The 23982-nt window shown below is 40.3% G+C and overlaps 2 protein-coding genes across 3 annotated transcripts; both read right to left on the bottom strand.

The window, feature by feature from the left end:
• Positions 1-6470: 6470 nt before the first annotated feature.
• On the bottom strand, positions 6471-7582 carry LOC136279019 (uncharacterized). Its single transcript, XM_066162358.1, has 2 exons — positions 7475-7582; positions 6471-6932 (listed from the first exon to the last, which is right to left on the bottom strand). Exons 1-2 carry the CDS (start codon positions 7580-7582, stop codon positions 6471-6473), a joined length of 570 nt encoding a protein of 189 aa, XP_066018455.1.
• A 4469-nt stretch (positions 7583-12051) lies between these two features.
• On the bottom strand, positions 12052-23761 carry LOC131776039 (ATP-binding cassette sub-family C member 4-like). 2 transcript variants are annotated; one of them, XM_066162439.1, is made up of 7 exons: positions 23621-23761; positions 18728-19260; positions 17851-18233; positions 15916-17264; positions 14775-15345; positions 13354-13490; positions 12052-12920 (listed from the first exon to the last, which is right to left on the bottom strand). In XM_066162439.1, the coding sequence occupies exons 2-7, from the start codon at positions 19256-19258 to the stop codon at positions 12052-12054; spliced, it is 3840 nt and encodes a 1279-aa protein (XP_066018536.1). In that variant the 5' UTR covers positions 19259-19260; positions 23621-23761. The 2 variants fall into 2 exon arrangements, with proteins under 2 accessions (XP_066018536.1, XP_066018535.1); XM_066162438.1 differs by lacking the exon at positions 23621-23761 and adding an exon at positions 21426-21602 and having other exon boundaries at positions 18728-19268.
• Positions 23762-23982: the final 221 nt, after the last annotated feature.

Genomic DNA, 23982 nt, shown 5'->3' with positions numbered 1-23982 from the left:
GCCCAAATGTCTCTGCATGTTGTTCCAGGATTTCAGAACCAACTTGCCCTCTAAGAGTTGTAAACTTACATAAAATCCAATAATAGCTTAAAACAAAATGGTAAATAACCGTCATTGAATTAGCTTTGTGCTCGAAGAGTGTCGAGTTTTCCTTTCTCTACTTTTTATGAACGTTTAATTTTCTTGGCATAGTTTGCGTGACAGCGGTTGCTACTCTTGTTTTTGTTCAAAATTTTGCGCGGGATATTTGCGCGCGGCCGGCTAAAATTGATCCCCTTGCTTGGGTGAGCCTGTTGAGTTCCAGGCTCCCTTTAGATAGAAACCAAATAACAACAGAACATTATCTTGCAATTATTTGAAGAAGCGACGTGCAACCAACTTTTCATTTGGAATGGAGTTTCCACAATTTTTCGCTATTCAGCTTTCCTTCTTGTCTCCCATAAGCAAGAACTTGTCGCATACATGACAAACTATTACTCATAAAAATAAATCAAATTTTTTTTACTTTCATTTCACGTCTACTGAGGCGAAAAATAAAATTTCATAAGCGAGAAAACGTCATTTTTTTCTCAAGCTGAAAATAATCGCATAATATTGTAAAATTGGATACCTATCGAAGTCGATTGCGTGAGAGGTCATGAATGAATTTGTCAGTGTCTCACGAAATGAAACAGTCGAAATTCTGGAGCCAACAAAGCGCCGTCTGCACGGTCTGTACAGTCTGTACGGTCTACACGGTCTGCACGGTCTGCGCGGTCCGCACAGTTTGCGCGGTCCGCACAGTTTGTAGTCTGCAGTCTGCGTTTTAGCATAACATCTCCTGTGAGCTAGCCCACTCAATCAATGCTTTTAGCTAGACGATACATTTAAAAAATGTCAACACAGCGCTGTTATCGGCTTTGTAATTACAATCTATATGGATGGAATCGTACTGACAATTTCGTGTGAAAAGTATTACGTTTACAAGTGGTTGTGCGATAACAATTTGAGGAAGCTGCAACTCGGTGTAGCTTACCTTGCAACTTTGTCTCATTATACGGGAATTCACCAAGACACCGCTAATATTGCCGTTCCTTGCTATTTGCAAGCCATATCTATTGCACGAGCGAATAGGTTTTGAGAGATTTCTAAATATACAAAAAAATTCACTAGTCGATGTTCCTGTATAATAAGACAGATGTCGTATTTTGAAACGAGAGGATCACAAAATTTCCCGAGTACCCTCTCTTCACCACGCTGAGTGAAAGGGAACTTGTTTTGAAAGTTTTGAAATGCATTTTCAAATAGATTTCAAGACTCTGGGGACAGAAAACAAGTTGAAAACGAACTAACTTCCCTGCAGCCGGACACGGTCTCCAGAAACGTAAGTAGTAAAATGGAATGACCTACCTAAAACCACTTACAACCGCATAAAACCACCTACAGCTAACTAAAACAACTTAAAAACCACCTACAATCAATGATTTTTGAAAATACTTGAGCCTGCGACCCTCTTGAGACATTGACTGGTCAGCATCCGCCTTCTATTAAAGGAACAGCGCTCCTTTCTAGAAGCTTTTTTCGCGCGTCAAAAAAAAGACTAACCGAAACCGGAAAACGCGCATGAAAAGCCTATCGCACCCAGGGTAAACCAAGAACTAAAATCGGAATAGTTATAGTAAAATAGTATTTGAAAGGTAGTTTTAGGTGGTTTTAGGTGCTTTTAGGTGGTGTTAGGTGTTGTAGGTGGTTTTGATGGATCTAGGTCATTCCATGTTTTAATAACGACCTCTCAAGAAGACGAAATGCCCAGAAGTCAGAATTTTTCACAAAATTTCCACCGAAATATCAGATGATTGCTTAGAATTGTTAAGCGATTCAAAAAATTAACTTGCTCTTTTAGTGGACAAATTCCTCGAGCTTGTAATGTTGCTGGGTTGTCGACGCTTCTGATCAGACTGCTGGGCACGGTCACGTAAACGCTAAATGCCCGGCAGTCAGAAATTTTCTCCACAGCGCCACTAAATGTTTTCTTGAAACCTCTAAAGAGAATCAGAGTGTTTGTTTATAAAAGCCATGCGATTTCAAAAATTCCCCGAGCTAATGAAAAAACTGACATCAATGCTCTTTCAATTTTTTGACGGTTTAACGAAGCTTTTGGTAAAAACATGATCAAGGTCCGTTCAAATCTGTCTGCCGCCGTTGACGACCGTTGTAGTGTGAGCGTAAAACACTCGTTTCTCTTTTTACTTGGCTAGAAATAATTTGGAAAACGTTGTCTGGAAATTTCTTCCAATGAAGAATGGACCGCAGCATGACTTTAATTAATAGTTCATATCGAAATTTTCGACTTCAGTTGTTATCTGAATAGTCCCGCGCTATAGATTCTTTCGTTCTAATGAGTTTGACAAATCATTCGTTGAAAGTCTGAAGTCCTACTCAAAGTATTCTAAGAGTATAGTAAACTGGACGCTTTCCGTGGGAGCGATTATAACTCACCCTCCGCTTTTCCTAAGGTTTCCCTGTCATACCGTAGATATCATTGTACTCCCTTTTGCTGGGATGCACTTTGAGAGTGAAGTTTGGACTTGACACCGTGCGGGCGTCCGTATAAATGAAACACCTCACCCCTGGTGTTATATTACGCAACCTCATCAAAATTTCCCACTATCTACTAGGTGTTCCGTTGACCTCTATCAGACGTTGAAAAAAGCAGACCTCGAAAACACTGACTTCGAAAACGTAGTCTATGTATTACTCGAAAAGCCCTAAGGCCCTTGGTGCTGCTCCTGTGCTAACAATTTTCAGCAGTCAGAATTTCTCACAGAATTTCCACCGAAATTAAGGTTCTTTCAAACTTCGTAGGAATATCAGATGATTGCTTAGAATTGTTAAGCGATTCCAAAAATTATCTTGCTCTTTTGGTGGACAAATTCTTCGAGGTTGTAATATTGTTCGGTTGTCGACGCTTCTAAATGCCCGGCAGTCAGAAATTCTCTCCACAGTGCCACTTAATGGTTCCTTGAAACCTCTTAACAGTATCAGAGCGTTTGTTTAGAAATATCATGCGATTCCAAAAATTTACTTGGTTTTTTAGTTGACGAATTCTCCGAGCTAGTGAAAAAACTAACATCAATGCTCTTTCAATTTTTTGGCGGTTTAACTAAGCTCTTGGTAATTACATGATCAAGGTCCATTCAAATCTGTCTGCCGCCGTTGACGACCGTTGTAGTGTGAGCGGTAAACATTCGTTCCTCTTTTTTTTTCGGCTAGAAATAATTTGGAAATGTCGTCTGGAAATTTCTTCCAATGAGGAATGGACCGCAGCAGGACTTTAATTAATAGTTCATATTCAAATTTTCGACTTTAGTTTTATATAAATAGTTCTTCGTCATAGATTCTTTTGTTTTAATAAGTTTGACAAATCATTCATTAAAAGTCTGAAGTCCTACTCAAAGTTCTCTGAGAGTATAGTAAACTGGACCTTAATTTTAATCGCACTAAACTTGACTTGCACTGATTCTGGACTCCCCCGCACAAAAATAATTTAAAACAAAAATGTTCCTCAAAAGTGACATCAGCCTCTAGAGGTATCACTGCTTTCCGTGGGAGCGATTATAACTCACCCTCCCCTTTTCCTAAGGTTTCCCCGTCATACCGTAGATATCGTTGTACTCCCTTTTGCTGGGATGCACTTTGAGAGTGAAGTGTATTCAATTTATAAACACAGAAACCAAGCACTTTGAGACCCGTAACTTTAAGCGCTAATTCATCCCTTTGATAAATGAGTGCGACGATAATTTTCATCATGACGAGGGCTCCTCACTAAACCAAATGTTGATGATGATAAACTTATCATGTTATCTGTTCATGAAACAGGCATCAAAATGCAGCTTGTATACATCCGTAAAACCTTGGCGCAGTAAATTCGCAATTTAAGATACCGTGTCGAACCAGTATTTAGTGGTTACCCACGGGGAATAACGGGTTTACCGCTCGAAACAGGTTTACAGGTCGCTTGAAAACGACAAAAAACGCCATGTTTTGTCATGATAGACCACTTTTTTTTACAAAAACTCGCCCAAAAGTTCTACTAACATTGACTCTGGGAGATATACGTGGATTTAAAAGTAGTATTCTGAAGGTGAAGGTGAAGGCGCTGTCGTCAACAAAATAACGCAAATTAATGGTGAAATGATCACTGTAAATTATTTACGTGGTTTTGCTTGAGTGTTGGGAGCTGTATGATACGTTAATTATTCTTAATTTGATTGACATTTATAAGTGATTTTCTTCGCTCTGACGAAGGGCTAAAACTCAAAACGTTACTTTAGAATCTCTTTTAGACGGCCAATAAGTAAAAACATGGCTTACCGTTGATGAGGATATGGAAAGCTTTGCTCTTCAACCTTGCCTCTTACATAAAAGTTCGCTTGCCGGCCATTGCGGCGACATTGGTTTGAGGAAATGAAGAGGAACGATGCTACAGAAAACTCTGTTAGGAAAATAATGTGTATCAAACTCTTACAGAATAAGCCTCCGATTCAACGTGCTCGTGCTCAGTTGTCAGGACAACTAAATGTGTGACACAAAGCTCGGGGTATAGCAGATAAGTTAGTGTTAACAACTGAGTTGAAAACGTATCGAGTCGCTTTGACGAAGGGCTAACGCTCGAAACGTCAGCTTTTTTACCCTTTACGGTGGCTAGTTTACGTTTTCAACTCAGTTGTTAACACTCAATTACCTAATAGATGTGAGGCCGCGTAAGCAAATAATTAGCAACATGCGTTTTGAGCGGGAAATCAAAATAGTTGAGCTTGTATTTGAACAGTAATTCTCAGTATTTTGCAACTTTTAATTAGCTCGCAAAGCAACACACCGGCAGAACTAAAGCTTTATCAACCGCAGGAAATTGTTATAATTCAAGTTTGTGGAGAAAAGGTTTCCAGAAAACAGACTAAAAAGGGGTCATCAACAAAGAGAAGCGAACTACGAAGGATCCGAGAAAGAAGAGGAGGTAAGTCGTGTCTTATCTGGGTTTTCTCTTGCGCTAAGGCCCAGAAAAATTCAAACCTTGTTTTTCCCAATCTTCGTTTGATACTAGCTTCATTGTATAATTCAAATCACGTTTCGGTAAAACAATGACTTTTACATTCACCGCTGTAAAACCCTCGCGTCGGTTCATCGCTCGAATAACAATTCAAAGTGTTTGCATTCTTAAAATTATTTCTTGTCCTACCTTTTGGAATGTTTAATACAGTCGTGGTCTTTAGGGAAGATAAGTTATCTTAAGGATAATTTTTTTCCTGGAAAGTTTTAAAATGATAGCGAACGGAGTGAGCAAGTTTCCATCGTTCTCTCTTCAGCTAGCTGTCGCATGGTTTACTTTATTCATTTAGAGAATAGTCTTTCCCAAAATTGAAATAATGAACGAAACTGAGTCAGCGATGTTCATGATTCTCATGTGAGAACCCGTCAAACATCTGAGAACTTAATTACCGAGCGCAAATATGTGGTGCAAACAAACTTACGATTAAAATGGAGTTTATCCTACTGCAGGAGAAGTGAACTTCATTGTTTGCTCATGGTACTTTTCAGTGCGATGTATTCATGCTTTCTACTCGATTTGTTCAAAGTTCAAGAAATGGTTTGTCTCACAAAACATGGCGCCACTTTATCTTCGCTCGACATCTCAAGCCGTACTTAATGCTCGGGTTATGATGAACATGCTTGTGATACGATAATTTTTTTCCTAATGCTGGAAACTGAAGAATCAATCTCTGAAATTGATAGTCATCACATTTTTCAAGAAGCGTCCGAGTTGTGATCGTGTAATTAAACGGGGTCCTGGCAATTTGAACTCACAAGTGCGCAGGTAATCACATGGTTAGCGTAAATAATTGTTATTTACAGTTGTCGAATTCGAGTTTTTGAGAGTCCTTTTCTGTAACCTTCATGGATATTTTCTGTTGAATTCCTTGAGGTACAATCTCCGAATTTCATACGCGATTATGAACGATAAGTTCGTATCGGCATCATAATTTTAGGGAGTTTTGTTCACACATTATCAGTTTACAATTCGTTAACCATTTCCGAAACCTGCTTGGATATTTGCTTTTGAATTAATTGAGTCACACTCTCGGAATTTCATCAGTAATTAAGAAAGACAGATCCGTATATGTAACACAAGTGAAGCGCATTTTAAAATTTCCATAAGATTTTGGCAAACTATATATACTTAATTTCGTAAAAAAGGCTGCGGTTATTCATCGTGGTGAATAACAATAAAAGCTAATTAGTTTTCCGTTTGTCTCACGATGTAGTCACGTGTGATGTAGATTGCGACGTTCGACTCCTACTGATACTGCTAGTCTTCTTCAGGCGATGAGGTCGATTGGTCATGCGTGATCTTATAAAGCATGATGCTCTGCTGTGATTAGCTGTTTTTTTCAACTGCTCTGATTGGTGCATTTCGGACCTTACTGTTTCACTCAGTGATTTGCTCCCTCGGCTCTCTTGTTGTTGTGTTTTTTGATCGTGGGCATCCACGCTTCTGGAATTTCTATTCCACTATCCCTGTTGATGTTGTCAGGGTGAAGTCTTACATCAATTCCCTCTTTGATCCTGCGCATGTAGTAATAAGAGTCACGATCCAGAAACTTTATTTCGTTCCAGAGTGGCTTGTGTCCAGTGTTGTAGGCATGCTCTGAAACGGCAGAGGTCTCGGTACGGGCGAGTCGGATGTCTCGATCGTGCTCCTTAATTCTGTCTTGCATGGGTCTTCCGGTCTCTCCGATGTACACCTTGCCGCATTCACAGGGAATCCTGCAAAATACGCCATCTTTTTTAGCTGGGTCGGCAGCGTCTTTGGGTCGTACTAGCTGAGATCTTAGCGCAGTCTCCGACTTGAAAACAGCGCGTACGCCTTGTTGTTGCTGTAAGCAACGGCGAAGCTGTTCGGACAGACCTTTGACATAAGGTAAAACCGCAGTAGCTTTGAACTCGTTGGCTTGTTCGGCACTGTTGTTTGGTTTTCCGGTCTTGGTAAGTTCCTGCAAGAAAGAAAAAAGGATAATCATTAGAAACCAGTACAGATGACAGTTTTTTTTTTCTCCTTGGAGATGTTAGAGGGTTTTGTTACGAGACGTTTGGCGCGCTCGTAAAGGCAGTTAACAATACCGCGTTTTATTGATTGAGGGTGGTGTGAATCATACGCTAGGTATTGATCGGTGTGCACGGGCTTCCTGTATACGCTGGTGGTGAGGCGGCCGTCGGGTTCTCTTAAAACCTTGGTGTCTAGGAAGGCGAGTTTTTTGTCATTCTCTGTCAGTCCATGGTGAAGCGGATGGAAGGCTGCTGGTTGTTAAGATACTGTAAGAAGTCATACACGTTTCCGCGATTCAAGATGGTAAAGGTATCATCCACGTAACCTGGCTACACGTGGATACCGGCGGCTGTGTCAGCGGTTGATACACCGTATGTTGACAAAACTAACTGGGTTATTAACTTCTTCTAGGTCCCTTAGCGATGCCGAGAAAGCCCTACTGAAGAAAGGACTGAACTTCGCCGTAACTCCTGCGAATATTCCTGCCACAGAGATCATCGCCAAGGTCGAAGCAGCCGTAAGACAACTCGACACCGAACAAGCAGATACTGTCAGAAGAGCTGTTAACGGTATCCTTTAACAGGCAGAACCACCAGAGCCTAACATCACGAAAGAGATGCGAGATGCACTTAAAAGCCTCAAAGAAGACGAGAAGACGTAAGCACCTTTGCATATGATTTATCCGCTTACTTAGCCAACATCTTGTCTCCTTTAACAGGAAACTCAGAGTAAACGGTAACCAATTCAGCTCGCTTCGTATCCACCGTCAGCAATGAGACGACCCTAGACAACGAGATCATGGTATCTTTTGACGTAGAGTCGCTGTTTACCAACGTTCCTATCGACGCCGCTGTACAAGCCGCACCTCAGAAGATCGAGAATGACCCTTGCCTTGCAGACCGCACCACGCTAATGTCTGCACAGATCGCTGACCCTTTGACCTTCGTATTGAGATCCACGTACTTCCAGTATAACGGATTCATTTGCGAACAAAAAGACGGCGCCACCTTAGGGAGTCCGGTTTCCACTGTTTTCATCCATGTAAAGAGATATTAAACATTTCTTACACTAAAATCTGAATCATGACGTCAACTGAATTGTACATAAGAACACTTTACTGGAGTATGTTACATTTATTTGCTGTCTTTCTGGTACATATGATTACATAACCCTTTAACTTTCAAGATTTCATGAGTAATTCTCTTTACTGTCTGCCATACAATTTATGTGATTAAGAAAGATGTTTTTTCGTCTTGTCACTAGCGTGGGACAAAGAAGAAATTCTGAGTCCCCATGAGGAATCGAACCTCAGACTATCGGATTTGCGCAGCGATGCTCTACCACTGTGCCACAGAGACTCTACGGTGGGCTAGGTCTATTACGAAGTTCATATGACACGCGTCCTGCATACTGCTAGGATCAGCAATGTCCATAGCGTACTATTTTTAGATAGAAATAGTAGAGATGGTAAGTTATGAGCTCGGTAAAGAATTAAGAAAGATGTTTTTTCGTCTTGTCACGAGCGTGGGACAAAGAAACAATTCTGAGTCCCCATGAGGAAATTGGGGGTGCGGCTTATCTGCAGGAACATTTGAAAAAGGTGTCCGATGTTCGCGTCCGATCTAATGCCTGGTTACTAAGCTTCGACTGTTGCGCCCATGTTCTTGTTGTAATGCAAAATTCTATGGAAAAACTGTGTTGAATGAAAAAATTCCTATCAACAAATACCAGAAAAAGATCAATCATATGTCAAAGTTGGTAGAAACGACGTTCATTATATTAAATTTCTAAAATTGTGGGTAAGACTTGAAGTGTTTTCCGTTGCAATGTTGATGGTGAGTTCACGTTCGATGAACAGTGGATGAAGAAGACTTCTTAAGACTCGACTTTGGATTTCTTTTGATTTCTTTTAGAAGACTTTTTTCCAAAATTTGAACTGCTAAATTCAGGGTGCAGCTTATCTGCGGGGCTTTACGGTAATTAGATTTTGGATTCTACATTCAAACTGGGTGAGATTATGTCATGCTTCATTATGGTTTGTTTACATGGAAAGGTAATTGTTATTATGGCTTCACAGATGTTTTGATTGCCGTCGCAATTAACATTCGTAACAAAGTTTTATTTAACATAGTATATTTTAAGAACTTTCTTCCTTTCTCTTCAATACCATTTACTATTTCTGGAGCACAATTCAAGGAAGCAGGTTATTCAAAATATATAACTTTTAATTCAGGTAATTATTTGATTATGTCAGTAACATTTGATGTTTTACATGTAACAGGATGATCAAGCTGACGATAGCCTCCAAAAGGAGTGAACTCCACTGTGACAATTAGGTGACTAATTTGGAAACTTGAGCACTTGATAAATACGTCTTTGGCTTGCAATTCTGATGATTAGAGTTTGCTGAGGTAATTGAAATGTCAGTCCCCACGCAGGAACTTTCTTGACCTCAGTACTATGAGATAACTTTAGAAAAATGCATTCGTGTCAGTAGAACTATTGTAAGTATAGTACTACCTACTGACAAAAATCAACCATTTCCTGTGAGCATGAACATTTGAGAGAAGTTATGGTGGTAATTGACCCTTTTTTTGCTAGGATGCATAGGGCGTGATAATTGTAAAGTATATCTTTTAGCTTTCAAACTTTCAACTTTGTATTAATTGTAACTGTTTGCCATATCTATTTCTCTGTTCCTTAAGCCCTCGAAGTTGGAGCAAGTGATAACCTGACTTCTTTTGTTTGGAATTGTGTGATTACATAATTTTGCTGTGTAAGTTACCACTTTGTAACATGTAATATTATTATTTAGATTGCATTAAATACTCTCGCTCAAGCTTTTATTAATACATTCTGTTTCTTTCCAATGCTCATACCCAAACTAAACACTAATATAAGGAATTAGTCACAAGATATGTGAGTTTTAAAGGGTGGAAATCTGGAGAAGCAAGGATCCTCCTTTAATTAGGACTGAAATTAATGGGGGCCCTGTTATTATGATTCATGTTTTTACTTTGACCTGTCTCCTCCCCCGTAATGTTTAGGGCACATAGATGAAGACAACATTTTTTGTATTTTAACGCATGAAAGTTAAATTAATTGGCGTCCACATAATGCACAAAGCAAGAATATGTACGCCTCAGCTTTATAGGTTAAAAAATAAAAACAAGAGGGCTATGCAGACCATATCTTACTTTTTAGCCCCCTCTGGATATTTATTCAAATAACATAGTCACTATCGGTTTCATTCACTCTCACTTTCCACTGAGCTTGTGGAAAGATGATAACCTCAGTATATCTTTGAATGAAAGAAGGAAAGCCTGCCCTCTTACAACAAATAGTTCTTTTGCGCATTATCAGTACAAACCTGGTCTAATTTGTACACGAAGGTGATTGTTCTAGGTAGGTTAACCTTATAAATTGGTTGTGAAAATTTCTTGAACCTGTCGTCCTATTACTTTCTTTTTATTCAATTTTACCTCACTAACCTAAACTGAATAAATAGAAACTTGAAATTTATTTGTAATGCTTTTGAGGTGTGCATCAAAATTTCGAAGGCTCAAACACGAGTTGAAAATTACTTCTCTTTTCAATTTTCTACGCTGAACAGAGGAGGCTGAAACGTTAGGGAAAAACGATGGGGTAAGCAGTCATACCTGGCAACTTCAAGAGAAGATATGAGAGAAGCCCGTACGATTCAGCCGTGGTGTTTTACTGACTCACTGTCCTCACTCTTCAATCGACCAATCGTCTTAACGCAAAGCAGTTTACCGTCGTTTCTTTCGATTTTGGCTCAATTTCCCAAACCGAAGTTATAAGTCACGCTCAATAGAATATAATTTCGACTGATGCTGACATCATACACTTCATCTGAAGAAGAAAACATTCCCTAATCTTCGAAAATTTGCTCAAAACATCAGGAATGACAACGAAGGCCCTAAGCTGTTTGAAGATACCGCTGACTAGCATGTGTGTTGATCGCCTTGCAAGTTGTGAGAACATCATCCCCATGTTCCAGACTTCGTCAATGGTTCCCCCGTCCCCAACCCCCGGACTGGTCCCTATTTTCCTTGGAAGAAACTCTTCTACAGCCAGTGCTAAGGAGTTTTATTACAGTTTTTACTCAGAATAATGAAGGGCTGGAAAATAAATTGACGAGAGCTCCGCTTTTAGGCTTCGCTAAATCTATATATTAGAGTTATTATTTATCTTATATGGACTTTAAAAAATCTGTGCCGCATCACGTAGACCTGCATCTCCTCTCATTCTTTCCACTTGTCCGATAAGATCTTAATTTTTCCCTAACGTGAATGCTGACATGCTCATCCGAGGAGATCTAAATTTATACCCAAAGTGAATGTTAACATGACAACCTGTTAATCTCTGATATCGGACCCTAAATTTGGACATAGCTAGGCTGTTAAACAGTTTCCTATTTCTGAATAAACTGTTATCTTGTTTCTTGTGCGCATTGTGTTGGGTGGTAAGTGGCGCTCGTAAGTCGTTCCCGGGGCATCTCCATCGGTCTTTTAATTATGATCAGTTGGGGAACAGACGGATAAGTGACGTCCACATGAAAAAAAAATTAGCTTTGTCTATTACATAAAACAAATGTAATCTATGCTACGGTGGGTCTGTTCATTAATATATCAAAGAGGACGTCATAGAGCAGTTGGAACATCATTGACACGCCTGTGCCTAGTGTACCGTTTTCCTGTTCTTACCACATTATGACTTCGTCTGTGATCTAATACTAGACAGAACCAGGGCAAATTGGACGTTGCGTGACAACGCGAAACATGACAGCGAGAGAGATTTTAAAGATGCATAAGAGTATAAAGGAGCCAAAGCCGAACAATAACATCAAATGCCAGCTCTAGAAAAGATTATAAACTGTAAATTTTTTTAGCTCTGCAGGATCAGACCTGCGTGACATTCGAGGTATTTCAACCTAAGATCGCATCTCACTTAATGTTTATTATTGAGTCAAAATTGTCAAACCCTTTAACTTTTCCATCTTTCAAGACCAAAATCTTCTCGCAGTCTTTTATCGTGTTCAAACGGTGAGCTATAGTGATGACAGTCGACTCCTTCAGTTTGTCCCGCACTACATTCCAAATCGTCTGCTCTGTGTCTGGGTCAACATGCGCAGTTGGCTCGTCCAAGACGACGATTTTACTTCGCTGTAGCAGCACACGAGCCAAGCAAATTAACTGCCGCTCTCCAACACTGACATTAGCACCATGTTCCAGCAGTTCGTGATCCAGCTTGGCCTCAAGCCTCCCGACGAAATCTTTCAGTTGCACATCCTCTAAAGCCTGCCATAATTCAGCGTCTCGAAACTTGTCTAAAATATCGAGATTTTTCCTCAAAGATCCGCTAAAAAGAACAGGACTTTGGCCAAGAACTGAAATACCTCGTCGAGCTTGTTGGAGGCCTATCTTTTTAATTGGAACATCGTCGATAACTATCTCTCCATCAGCATCAGGCATGCGCATGAGAGCTGCTACAAAAGATGACTTCCCAGCTCCCGTACGGCCGGCAACTCCAATCTTTGCTCCTCCTTTGATGCTAAGATTGATGTTCTTCAGCACTTGAGGTCCCCCCGGATAGTACGTCAATGATACATCTCTCAACACGATACTTCCTCTCCGAGGCCAGTCTTTTGGCGGTGTTCGTTCTTCTTCGTATCCAGGCTCCTGATCGAGTTGGGTGTAGGTCATAACTCGCTCAACTGACGTCATGTAGTTTTCAACTTCAGACGTTTTTCTAACAGCGTATTGAGTCGCGTTCAGAGTTTGGATGACGTAAACAAGAGCGAGACCAGCGTAAGCTGAAAAGAAAATTAGAACTTAAGTCTATAAATTCCGGACCTGTTTTTTCTCGATAACTCAAAACATATAACGAAAGCTTTACAAGGCTAGGTTACCTAGCCTTGTCCAGGCAGTCACTTAATGGGAAGTATCAAATAAGGCATCTTTTTTACGTCGTTGTTTTGACTCCAAGCTAAGTAGGTGCAGAGGAGTTATCAGCACAAGTTTCCTGTTTTGAATCATAGAAGACACTTGAAAGTTTGCTCTGCACTTAAGCCACCCGAGTTGACTCTCACGTTTCTGTCGTGTTTAGAAACCACCCGTTCATGAGAGAGCACGTATAGTCACACTTATTTTATTATTCAGTTTTTCATGCTGTGTTAATACACGACTATACAGATTCTTACTTTACATAAAAAGACTCAAAAATGTTACTAAGAATCTTGAGCTTACCGGCATCTTGAGATACCAAGATTGCAGCCACAGCAAATGCACCGACTAACAAGGAAGCGAGACAATCCAGACGTGTACCGAGCCACCTACCACTGGCCATCACCATAACATACGCCTGATTATGAACATCTTGATATCTGAGGGGACAAGTTTTTATCACAACAAGTTTTAATAATGGAGTTATTTTTTAGTTGACTGTCAAAAATAAACCGAGTAGTATCGGCTTGATAATTACTTTGATTGGTGATTGGTCCGGCAAACTTGCGCAAAACCAACCGCCTATTGGTCGAACGCGTTTCTCGGCGTTTAGTGCCGTTTCCTTGTTTTTGAGTTAAGTCCTCTGTCACTACTTGTGATCTTTTCTTTTGTTTTGATTGGCTTGTTATTGTAAAATAATATTTTCGTTACGACAATCACTCCAAAAAAATCTCAAAGACATTACATCGGGTCTGTACACTGAAGTGAGACCAGTGTCTCCTTTGGCCTGACAATGTAACGGAGCCCTTCAATAAATTTCGCCCGACACCCCTGCCCCTCAAAAAGATGTTACTCTCCAAGGAACATCCGTAAGCTTCTTGCTAAGTATCCGAAAGATCATTTCCGTAACCACATCTCATTCTTTGGTATGCTCCGTTCGTCCAGATGAAGTGAGAGCCGCTAGAGCCGAGTTTCTTGACGATATGGATACTTTTCCATTAAAAATAGTAAATTCGCCAAAAACAGACCAGTTCTTAATTGTTCACTATCACAACTCCATCTTGTATACTAAGTATAACATTTATCAGAAGGAGAAGACGAGTGCCACTCGTTTGTATCTCCTGTTAATTAAACTCATAATGAGGACTGAGTGGAGTTCAATTCGGCCAGTAATCATACGAGTGATTAACAAAAGGGGACGACTGCGAGGCGGGAGTCTGACTTTTTTAATCACGAGTATTATTAAAGGCAGAATTGCACGACATGACGTTCTCTTACCAATTGATCAAAACTGTGACAAAATTAGAGAAAGAAACTAACATCGCTTATACGTTTCATACATTTGTTATAGTTTCGACTAATTGTGAAATTTCTACGTCACGCGATCTTGTTGATTGACGGTTCATATTATGCGACTGTTGAAATCCTATCAGAAGGATGAAAACCGCACAGAACAATTACTGTAGTCTCACAACTGGTAGTAAACCCTCGTGCCTCTTTCGGATAGCTTCGTTTCGCCACCGTGCCTCGTACCGAAAGGTCCACTTGCTGACCAGTGTCTCAGCACGTACCGGATAGGATTACAAAAGACACGTGATGCCATTTCGCGTATTGCCGGCAAATTTTAAAAAATAGCTCACAGAAAACGAGCGACTATAAGTCACTATTGACCTGTGCATTTATCGGCTCTGACACCACAAACTTAATCAATGTCTTTGACATACCTGTAGAGTGCATCCACAAAATCTGTCTGTCTTCCTCTCGTACGAATCGTGTCCAGTCCTATCAGGGTCTCCGAAAAATGAGCGAACACTGGGCTTCGGGATATCGACTCTAACCTCTTTAGTTCTCTGGCAGTCTTCAAGTAATAATTGGATAGAAAAACGACCAACATGGAAATTGGAACAACAAGAAACATCAGCCAAACATTTGTGACAACTGTTACCAGAATTTGGCCAAATATCACCAAGAGCATCTGCATTGCCGCCAGGAATGTTTTGGGCAACATCTCATCTACGCAGCCAATATCATTGGAGAAACGATTTAGGATTCTTCCCACTGGATTAGAATCAAAGAACAGGACAGGTGCTTGTAAAATGGCCACAACCATTTTATCGTGAAGATGCTCGGCGCACTTCAGACAAACAAGGAAGAATCCGTAAGCCCGAACAATAGTAAATATAAAACACGCGCCAACCAGACAGGCGAAGACAGATAGATAAGTCTTGTTCTTCTGATCCTCTGGGTTTAGCCTTGCAAGAAACGAAAGCCACAAGTCGGGAGCAACTATGATGGCTGAAAGAAATACCATTAAAATGCAGTGGTTGAAATGTACTTTTGTATGATCGCTCAGTTGAACATTGTAAGATTTATTGGGCCTAGACACAACTCGCCTGGATTACCTTCTACCGTTAACGTCTTGGAGATGTTTATGTAAGCACCACAACGTCACAGAATATATGTGGCAGTCAACCATGTCACACATAAATATTATTAAAAAACTGCTTTTGGTCTCAGAAAGTTAGTCTGTAGAGCGAGTGGTTATTCGACCTTTTCATGTGAGTGGAGGCAAGTGTAAGGCAAACGCGAGGATAAAAACACCAGCTCTTCCTTTCGCGCGTAACTCGCCATTCACTCGCGCTTGCCTCGCGCTTGTACGAGCAAGTGAGATATCGGGAACATGGTCAGAAGTTTGCGCAGTGTCTCTCAACGCTACCTGCTAATCTAAAAAGAACTTTTATTCTTGGTTAAAAGCATAGCCATTGTGAAACGATTTGCACGAAACAGAATAAAAGAATAAAAGAAACGAAATATAGAAACAAGGCCTGACCCAAGGTTTGTAGCTCAGTCTAACAATAAGTTTACCTTGAGTAATGAGACTTAAACCAACCATTCCAGTTAGCATCAAAGGATGTGCTCCACTTCTGAAATAGTCCCAATAAAGCTTGGATGTCACAACTCCGATTGAACGATCCTCCCTTGCTATCTCCAAACTCTTCGCTTCATTGGGCAGAGAATGTATTTTCTGGCACTTTTCAGCATCATTGTCTTCCTCTTTATCTTCCCAGCAGAACGGCTCAGATGAGTCCGTTTTGTCCTTCAGAGCTGCTTTATAGAGCGGGTCAACAGTTGAATTGATTACACCTTTTTCTTGCAGCTCAGTAAAGCGTCCCTTGTCGAGGACACGTCCTTTGTACAACACAATCACTTCATCAGCGTTTTCCATGTGCTGTTGCTGATGAGAGGCAAACAGAACGATTTTATCGCCAAGTAGATCTTTGATGCACTTGTTAAAGATGTGTTGGCCAACTTTAACATCGACAGCACTCAGTGGATCATCCAATAGATAAATATCTCCGTCAGAATAAACTGCACGAGCTAAACTTACTCTCGCCTGTTGTCCTCCACTCAGAACCTCTCCGCGTTCTCCAACGACTGTTTGGTCACCATCAGGTAACCGCTGAAAGTCTTCTTTCAGAGCACAGACGTCGATTATTCTTTCGTACTTGGACTCCTTGTAGGGTTGACCAAACAGAATGTTTCCTTTTATCGTTCCCGAGAACACCCAAGCAGTCTGAGGCAAGTAAATGACAGAACCTTGATAATCAATCGTCCCACTGGTGTTCGAAATTTCACCAGCGATCGCTGAGAGCAGAGTAGACTTACCACTTCCAACCGGTCCGGTGATGACTGTTAAACTCTTTGAAGGTGCAAATAAGTTGATATCCTCAAGAATAAATTCCTCTTCATGATGCGTTTTTGCGTAGCTTAAATTTGACACACATAATATAGTAGGCCCTAATTCTCTTGACTCACGAGAGTGGGAAACTTTCTCCGTATTTTCCTCTTCTTTTTTCAAGTAACTGCGACTTAAGTAAGTTGCGGTACTTTTCGCTTTTTGTTGAGGCTCGTTGCTTACATCACTCTCCGAGGCTTGCAACAGATTTTCCAGAAGAAGGAACTCTTCGATTCTTCCGAGCGAAACGTAGGCGTCATACGTTACCATTAAACCTGATGTCATGTTCACCATACCACTAAATTTTATAACACCCATAAACGACAGCAGCATGAAAACATTGGCGGGCGTGAGGGTCTGGCCTGTAAGCACCATAATAATTACTGACACCAGAGTGGCCAGTGGCGTTGCACTGTATAACAAGGCATCAATACTTGACTGAATGGCTGTCCTCTTCGAAATGACGCTGATTTCATTTCTGCAGATAAAAGTTGTTTGTGAGTTATGTGGGCATTCTGTCGAACCAATTCGTCCTCTGTGACCTCTCTAATTTGAAATATAAAGGAGGTGAGTGGGCAGCAAGCGCACCCTTCCTCATCGTTCACTTCTTTGCGAAAGTGCGTCTTTTGCGAACCCACGACAGCGTATGAAAAATAATACCAAATGAAGTCAAGTTAGACTCAATGAGATGTTCTACCTATGATAATGAACGATTATGCTCCGAAGTGGAGGTGATATTACAATATTTTCGGATGCAAATCCCGAACGAGTCGCTCGAAGATGAATTGCAAAGGATATTCGGAGTTTGAGTAGCCAATCAGAGTGCACTTTTAACACTTTCTACTCAGTAGATACTGATATTTTTTGACTAACCGGCCAGTCCTATGGTTATGAAATGGGTTACATGAGACATTTTTTTTTTGTTTGAACTGCTTAGCTAATAAAGCTCTCAGTGGAGACAAAACATATTTGTGGATTTTGAATAATTTAGGTCAACAATCAAGGGGATGAATAAAGATAGTTGTTTTAGCCTACTACTGATGAAAACTGACAATTTACCTTACCTTCTTACATGTTTTATCTTTCGTCTATATTCGTCTTCCCACGCATGCGTTTTGACCGCGCGGATCCCGGAAACTACTTGATTCATTTGGGAGATTCGCTGATCGGACACTGTAGCTGTGCGCAAGCGCAGCTTAGCATTAACATAGGACAAAACGGCAAAGTACGGCATAAGAACACACAGAAGGAACACACCCATAACAGCCTGCCAGCCAATCAAATTGTAGATAAGGAATATTGTCCCTACATAAGCAGGGACTGCGAAAACGGCTGCGACAAAAAACTTGACTGTCTCTTCTTCCATTCTTTTAACATCATTGGATATCAGGTCGAGTAAACGTCCTGCAGTGAATTTCAGTAACGTCTGCTTGCTGAGTAGAAGTTTCTGAAAGAGAGCACAGATTAGACATTAGAGAAGTATGTTCCTTAAACCATATGATTTTAATCTACGGCATAAAGACATCCGTTCCTACGTTTCGAGACGAGAGTAAACAAACCTCTAACAAATTATCTTTAAATGTGAAAAAGAGCCACAACTAAGGCGCCATTTTGAATCTCGCTAAGAGAGGGTCCTTATGCGGTATGGTTTCTGTAGCCTACTTCCCCGTTAACTGCAGGCTACATAACTGTTTGTTTCTTCGATTCTTTTTTTTGGTAAGCGGGATTACTTGCTCTCGCAGAAGCACCAGCAATGATGTTCAATTACCCTCTCCTTCAGGGTCTCCATATGGCATAAGCTGATTACAATCGATCAGATTTCTGGAAAAATTATTTCTGGATCGGATAGATAAAGGTGTTTTTTCGGCTTAGTTTGGGGTGTTTAGGGTATTATATGAGTCTATCACAAGTGCATAGAATACTCTTTAGGATCGTTCCTACCTTTTGGTACACCAGTCCCCTCAGGGCGCTTCCTATTTTGATCCCCAATATTTCACATCTGTAGCTATCCTGGTGCATACCAAGACAACCGATCAAACCATTGAGACACATAGCTAATGCGCAGGCGTAGAGCCGATAAGTATTCTCTGCCTCAGTTGACATAAGCTTAGAAACAAGATACCCGAGGAACAGTGGAAAGAGAAGGCGAGAAGTTGTGCACAATATATTCCCCATCAAAATGATGATAACATCTTTGGCAGAAAGCATATAAAACACGCTTTTCCAAAGTTTGGGCCTTTTCCCATTCGTCTTGCAATGATGTTTCTCGCTTTCCCAGCTTTTTCGAAGCTTGTCGGTGACAAAACGGCCAGAGTTCTCGTCTGACAGGGGTAAAAAGTCATTTTGATCCAAAGGTCTTTGACTGCCCTTTTTAAGGACTTCGTTCATCCAACGAAAAAAAAGTGAAGATACAAAACTGACTTTTTCATCTTTATCACCAGAGATTTTCATGTAACCGCTTTTTGGTGCCATCACTTGAGACCTACAAAATACATAGCCATTATTAGCATGTTAAACGCAATGCCCAAATGTCTGTGCATGTTGTTCTAGGATTTCAGAATCAACTTGCCCTCTAAGAGTTGTAAACTTACATAAAATCCAATAATAGCTTAAAACAAAATGGTAAATAACCGTCATTGAATAAGCTTTGTGCTCGAAGAGTGTCGAGTTTCCTTTCTCTACTTTTTATGAACGTTTAATTTTCTTGGCATAGTTAGCGTAACAGCGGTTGCTACTCTTGTTTTTGTTTAAAATTTTGCGCGGGATATTTGCGCGCGGCCGGCTAAAATTGATCCCCTTGCTTGGGTGAGCCTGTTGAGTTCCAGGCTCCCTCTAGATAGAAACCAAAGAACAGGAAAACATTATCTTACAATTATTTGAGGAAGCAGCGTGCAACCAACTTTTCATTTGGAATGGAGTTTCCACAATTTTTCACTATTCCGCTTTCCTTCTTGTCTCCCATAAGCAAGAACTTGGCGCACACATGACAAACTATTACTCATAAAAATAAATTAAATTTTTTTACTTTCATTTCACGTCCACTGAGGCGTAAAATAAAATTTCATAAGCGAGAAAACGTCATTTTTTTCTCAAGCTGAAAATAACCGCATAATACTGTAAAATTGGATACTTATCGAAGTCGATTGCGTGATAGGTCATGAATGAATTTGTCAGTGTCTCGCGAAATGAAACAGTCGAAATTCTGGAGTTCGTATTCGTATTTTAAAACGAGAGGATCACAAAATTTCCCGAGAGCCCTCTCTTCACCACGCTGAGTGGAAGGGGACTTGCTTTGAAAGTTTTGAAATGCATTTTCAAGTAGATTTTAAGACCCTGGGGACAGAAAACAAGTTGAAAACGGACTAACTTCCCTGCAGCCGGACACGGTCTCCAGAAACGTAAGTACTAAAACATGGAATGACCTACCTAAAACCACTTACAACCGCATAAAACCACCTACAGCTAACTAAAACAACTTAAAAACCACCTACAATCAATGATTTTTGAAAATACTTGAGCCTGCGACCCTCTTGAGACATTGACTGGTCAGCAGCCGCCTTCTATTAAAGGAACAGCGCTCCTTTCCAGAAGCTTATTTCGCGCGTCAAAAAAAAAGACTAACCAAAACCGGAAAACGCGCATGAAAAGCCTATGGCACCTAGGGTAAACAAAGAACAAAAATCGGAATAGTAATAGTAAAATAGTATTTGATAGGTGGTTGTAGGTGGTTTCAGGTGCTTTTAGGTGATGTTAGGTGTTGTGGGTGGTTTTGATGGATCTAGGTCATTCCATGTTTCAATAACGACCTCTCAAGAAGACGAAATGCCCAGAAGTCAGAATTTTTCACGAAATTTCCACCGAAATATCAGATGATTGCTTAGAACTGTTAAGCGATTCAAAAAATTAACTTGCTCTTTTAGTGGAAAAATACTTCGAGCTTGTAATGTTGCTGGGTTGTCGACGCTTCTGATCAGACTGCCGGGCACGGTCACGTAAACGCTAAATGTCCGGCAGTCAGAAATTTTCTCCAAAGTGCCACTAAATGATTCCTTGAAACCTCTAAAGAGAATCAGAGTGTTTGTTTAGAAATGTCATGCGATTTCAAAAATTCTCCGAGCTAGTGGAAAAGCTAACATCAATGCTCTTTCAATTTTTTGGCGGTTTAACGAAGCTCTTGGTAAAAACATGATCAAGGTCCGTTCAAATCTGTCTGCCGCCGTTGACGACCGTTATAGTGTGAGCGGAAAACATTCGTTCCTCTTTTTTCTTGGCTAGAAATAATTTGGAGACGTTGTCTGGAAATTTTTTCCAATGAAGAATGGACCGCAGCATGACTTAAATTAATAGTTCATATCGAAATTTTCGACTTCAGTTGTTATCTGAATAGTGCCGCGCCATAGATTCTTTCGTTCTAATAAGTTTGACAAATCATTCGTTAAAAGTCTGAAGTCCTGTTCAAAGTTTTCTATGAGTATAGTAAACTGGACCTTAATTTCAATCGCACTAAACTTGACTTGCACTGATTCTGGACTCCCACGCATAAAAATAATTTAAAACAAAAATGTAATGTAGCCTCTAGAGGCTACCTCTTGAGCCTCTAGAGGTATCACTGCTTTCCGTGGGAGCGATTATAACTCACCCTCCGCTTTTCCTAAGGTTTCCCTGTCATACCGTAGATATCATTGTACTCCCTTTTGCTGGGATGCACTTTGAGAGTGAAGTTTGGACTTGACACCGTGCGGGCGTCCGTATAAATGAAACACCTCCTCCCTGGTGTTATATTACGCAACCTCATCAAAATTTCCCACTATCTACTAGGTGTTCCGTTGACCTCTATCAGACGTTGAAAAAAGCAGACCTCGAAAACACTGACTTCGAAAACGTAGTCTATGTATTACTCGAAAAGCCCTAAGGCTCTTGGTGCCTCTTCTGTGCTAACAATTTTCTTTGTGTTTTTCCCTCTTTGTGTTTTTCCAATACTTTCATGCGAGCCGTTGGATGGGCAAATGTCGCAGACAGTGACTTAATTTTAAAGAGTGCTGGTTTTCGCTATTGATGGGAACCTGCAAAACAAGACAACAATTTCCCGTGTGTATTTGTCAACAAAATTGTCACAAAAATGCCTCAAAAGGATAAAAATAGTATTCTGAACGTGGTTTAAGGTGGTTTTAGGTGGTTTTAGATGGATGGAGATTCCATGTTTTGATAACGACCTCTCAAGAAGACGAAATACCCGGCAGTCAGAATTTCTCACAGAATTTCCACCGAAATTAAGGTTCTTTCAAACTTCGTGGGAATATCAGATGATTGGTTAGAATTGTTAAGCGACTCCAAAAATTATCTTGCTCTTTTGGTGGACAAACTCTTCGAGGTTGTTCGGTTGTCGACGCTTCTAAATGCCCGGCAGTCAGAAATTTTCTCCACAGTGCCACTTAATGGTTCCTTGAAACCTCTTAACAGTATCAGAGCGTTTTTTTAGAAATGTCATGCGATTCCAAAAATTTACTTGGTTTTTTAGTAGACAAATTCTCCGAGCTAGTGAAAAAACTAACATCAATGCTCTTTCAATTTTTTGGCGGTTTAACTAAGCTCTTGGTAATTACATGATCAAGGTCCATTCAAATCTGTCTGCCGTCGTTGACGACCGTTGTAGTGTGGGCGGAAAACATTCGTTCCTTTTTTTTTTGGCTAGAAATAATTTGGAAAACGTTGTCTGGAAATTTCTTCCAATGAAGAATGGACCGCAGCATGACTTTAATTAATAGTTCATATTCAAATTTTCGACTTCAGTTTTATATAAATAGTTCCTCGCCATAGATTCTTTTGTTCTAATAAGTTTGACAAATCATTCATTAAAAGTCTGAAGTCCTACTCAAAGTTCTCTGAGAGTATAGTAAACTGGACCTTAATTTCAATCGCACTAAACTTGACTTGCACTGATTCTGGACTCCCACGCATAAAAATAATTTAAAACAAAAATGTTCCTCAAAAGTGACATAAGCCTCTAGAGGTATCACTGCTTTCCGTGGGAGCGATTATAACTCACCCTCCGCTTTTCCTAAGGTTTCCCCGTCATACCGTAGATATCATTGTACTCCCTTTTGCTGGGATGCACTTTGAGAGTGAAGTGTATTCAATTTATAAGCACAGGAAGCAAGCACTTTGAGACCCGTAACTTTAAGCGCTAATTCGTCCCTTTGATAAATGAGTGCGACGATAATTTTCATCATGACGAGGGCTCTTCACTAAACCAAATGTTGATGATGATAAACTTATCATGTTATCTTTTCATGAAACAGGCATCAAAATGCAGCTTGTATACATCCGTAAAACCTTGGCGCAGTAAATTCGCAATTTAAGATACCGTGTCGAACCAGTGTTTAGTGGTTACCCACGGGGAATAGTGAGTTTACCGCTCGAAACAGGTTTACCGCTTTAAAACGACAAAAAACGCCATGTTTTGTCATAATAGACCACTTTTTTTACAAAAACTCGCTCAAAAGTTCTACTAACATTGACTCTGGGAGATAAACGTGGATTTAAAAGTAGTATTCTGAAGGTGAAGGCGCTGTCGTCGACAAAATAACGCAAATTAATGGTGAAATGATCACTGTAAATTATTTCGTGGTTCAACACTCAAGCATAGTTTGCTTGAGTGTTGGGAACTGTATGATACTTTAATTATTCTTAATTTGATTGACATTTATAAGTGATTTTCTTCGCTCCGACGAAGGGCTAAAACTCAAAACGTTACTTTAGAATCTCTTTCAGACGGCCAGTAAGTAAAAACCATAGTTAGTAGAGGAGACTAACTATGGTAAAAACATGGCTTACCGTTGATGAGGATACGGAAAGCTTTGCTCCTCAACCGTGCCTTTTACATAAAGGTTCCCTTGCCGGCCATTGCGGCGACATTGGTTTGAGGAAATGAAGAGGAACGATGCTACAGAAAACTCCGTTAGGAAAATAATGGATATCAAACTATTACAGAATAAGCTTCAGATTCAACGTGCTCGTGCTCAGTTGTCAGGACAACTAAATGTGTGACACAAAGCTCGGGGTATACCAGATAAGTTAGTGTTAACAACTGAGTTGAAAACGTATCGAGTCGCTTTGACGAAGGGCTAACGCTCGAAACGTCAGCTTTTTTACCCTTTACGGTGGCTAATTTACGTTTTCAACTCAGTTGTTAACAC

This window comes from Pocillopora verrucosa, chromosome 2, assembly GCF_036669915.1.
Source record: "Pocillopora verrucosa isolate sample1 chromosome 2, ASM3666991v2, whole genome shotgun sequence".
NCBI classification, from domain to species: Eukaryota; Metazoa; Cnidaria; class Anthozoa; order Scleractinia; family Pocilloporidae; genus Pocillopora; species Pocillopora verrucosa.
The sequence above is the reverse complement of the archived record's forward strand: the minus strand, read 5'-3'. Positions and strand labels throughout refer to the sequence as shown.

Coding starts and splice junctions, on each gene's coding strand:
- LOC136279019 (XM_066162358.1), bottom strand. CDS start 7,582: ATGATCTCTGTGGCAGGAATATTCGCAGGAGTTACGGCGAAGTTCAGT. Junction 6,933..7,474: donor TAGAAGAAGTTAATAACCCA/GTTAGTTTTGTC, acceptor CTGTCCGAACAG/CTTCGCCGTTGCTTACAGCA.
- LOC131776039 (XM_066162439.1), bottom strand. CDS start 19,258: ATGGCACCAAAAAGCGGTTACATGAAAATCTCTGGTGATAAAGATGAA. Junction 18,234..18,727: donor GGGGACTGGTGTACCAAAAG/GTAGGAACGATC, acceptor GCTCTCTTTCAG/AAACTTCTACTCAGCAAGCA. Junction 12,921..13,353: donor CTTGGTATCTCAAGATGCCG/GTAAGCTCAAGA, acceptor TTTTCTTTTCAG/CTTACGCTGGTCTCGCTCTT.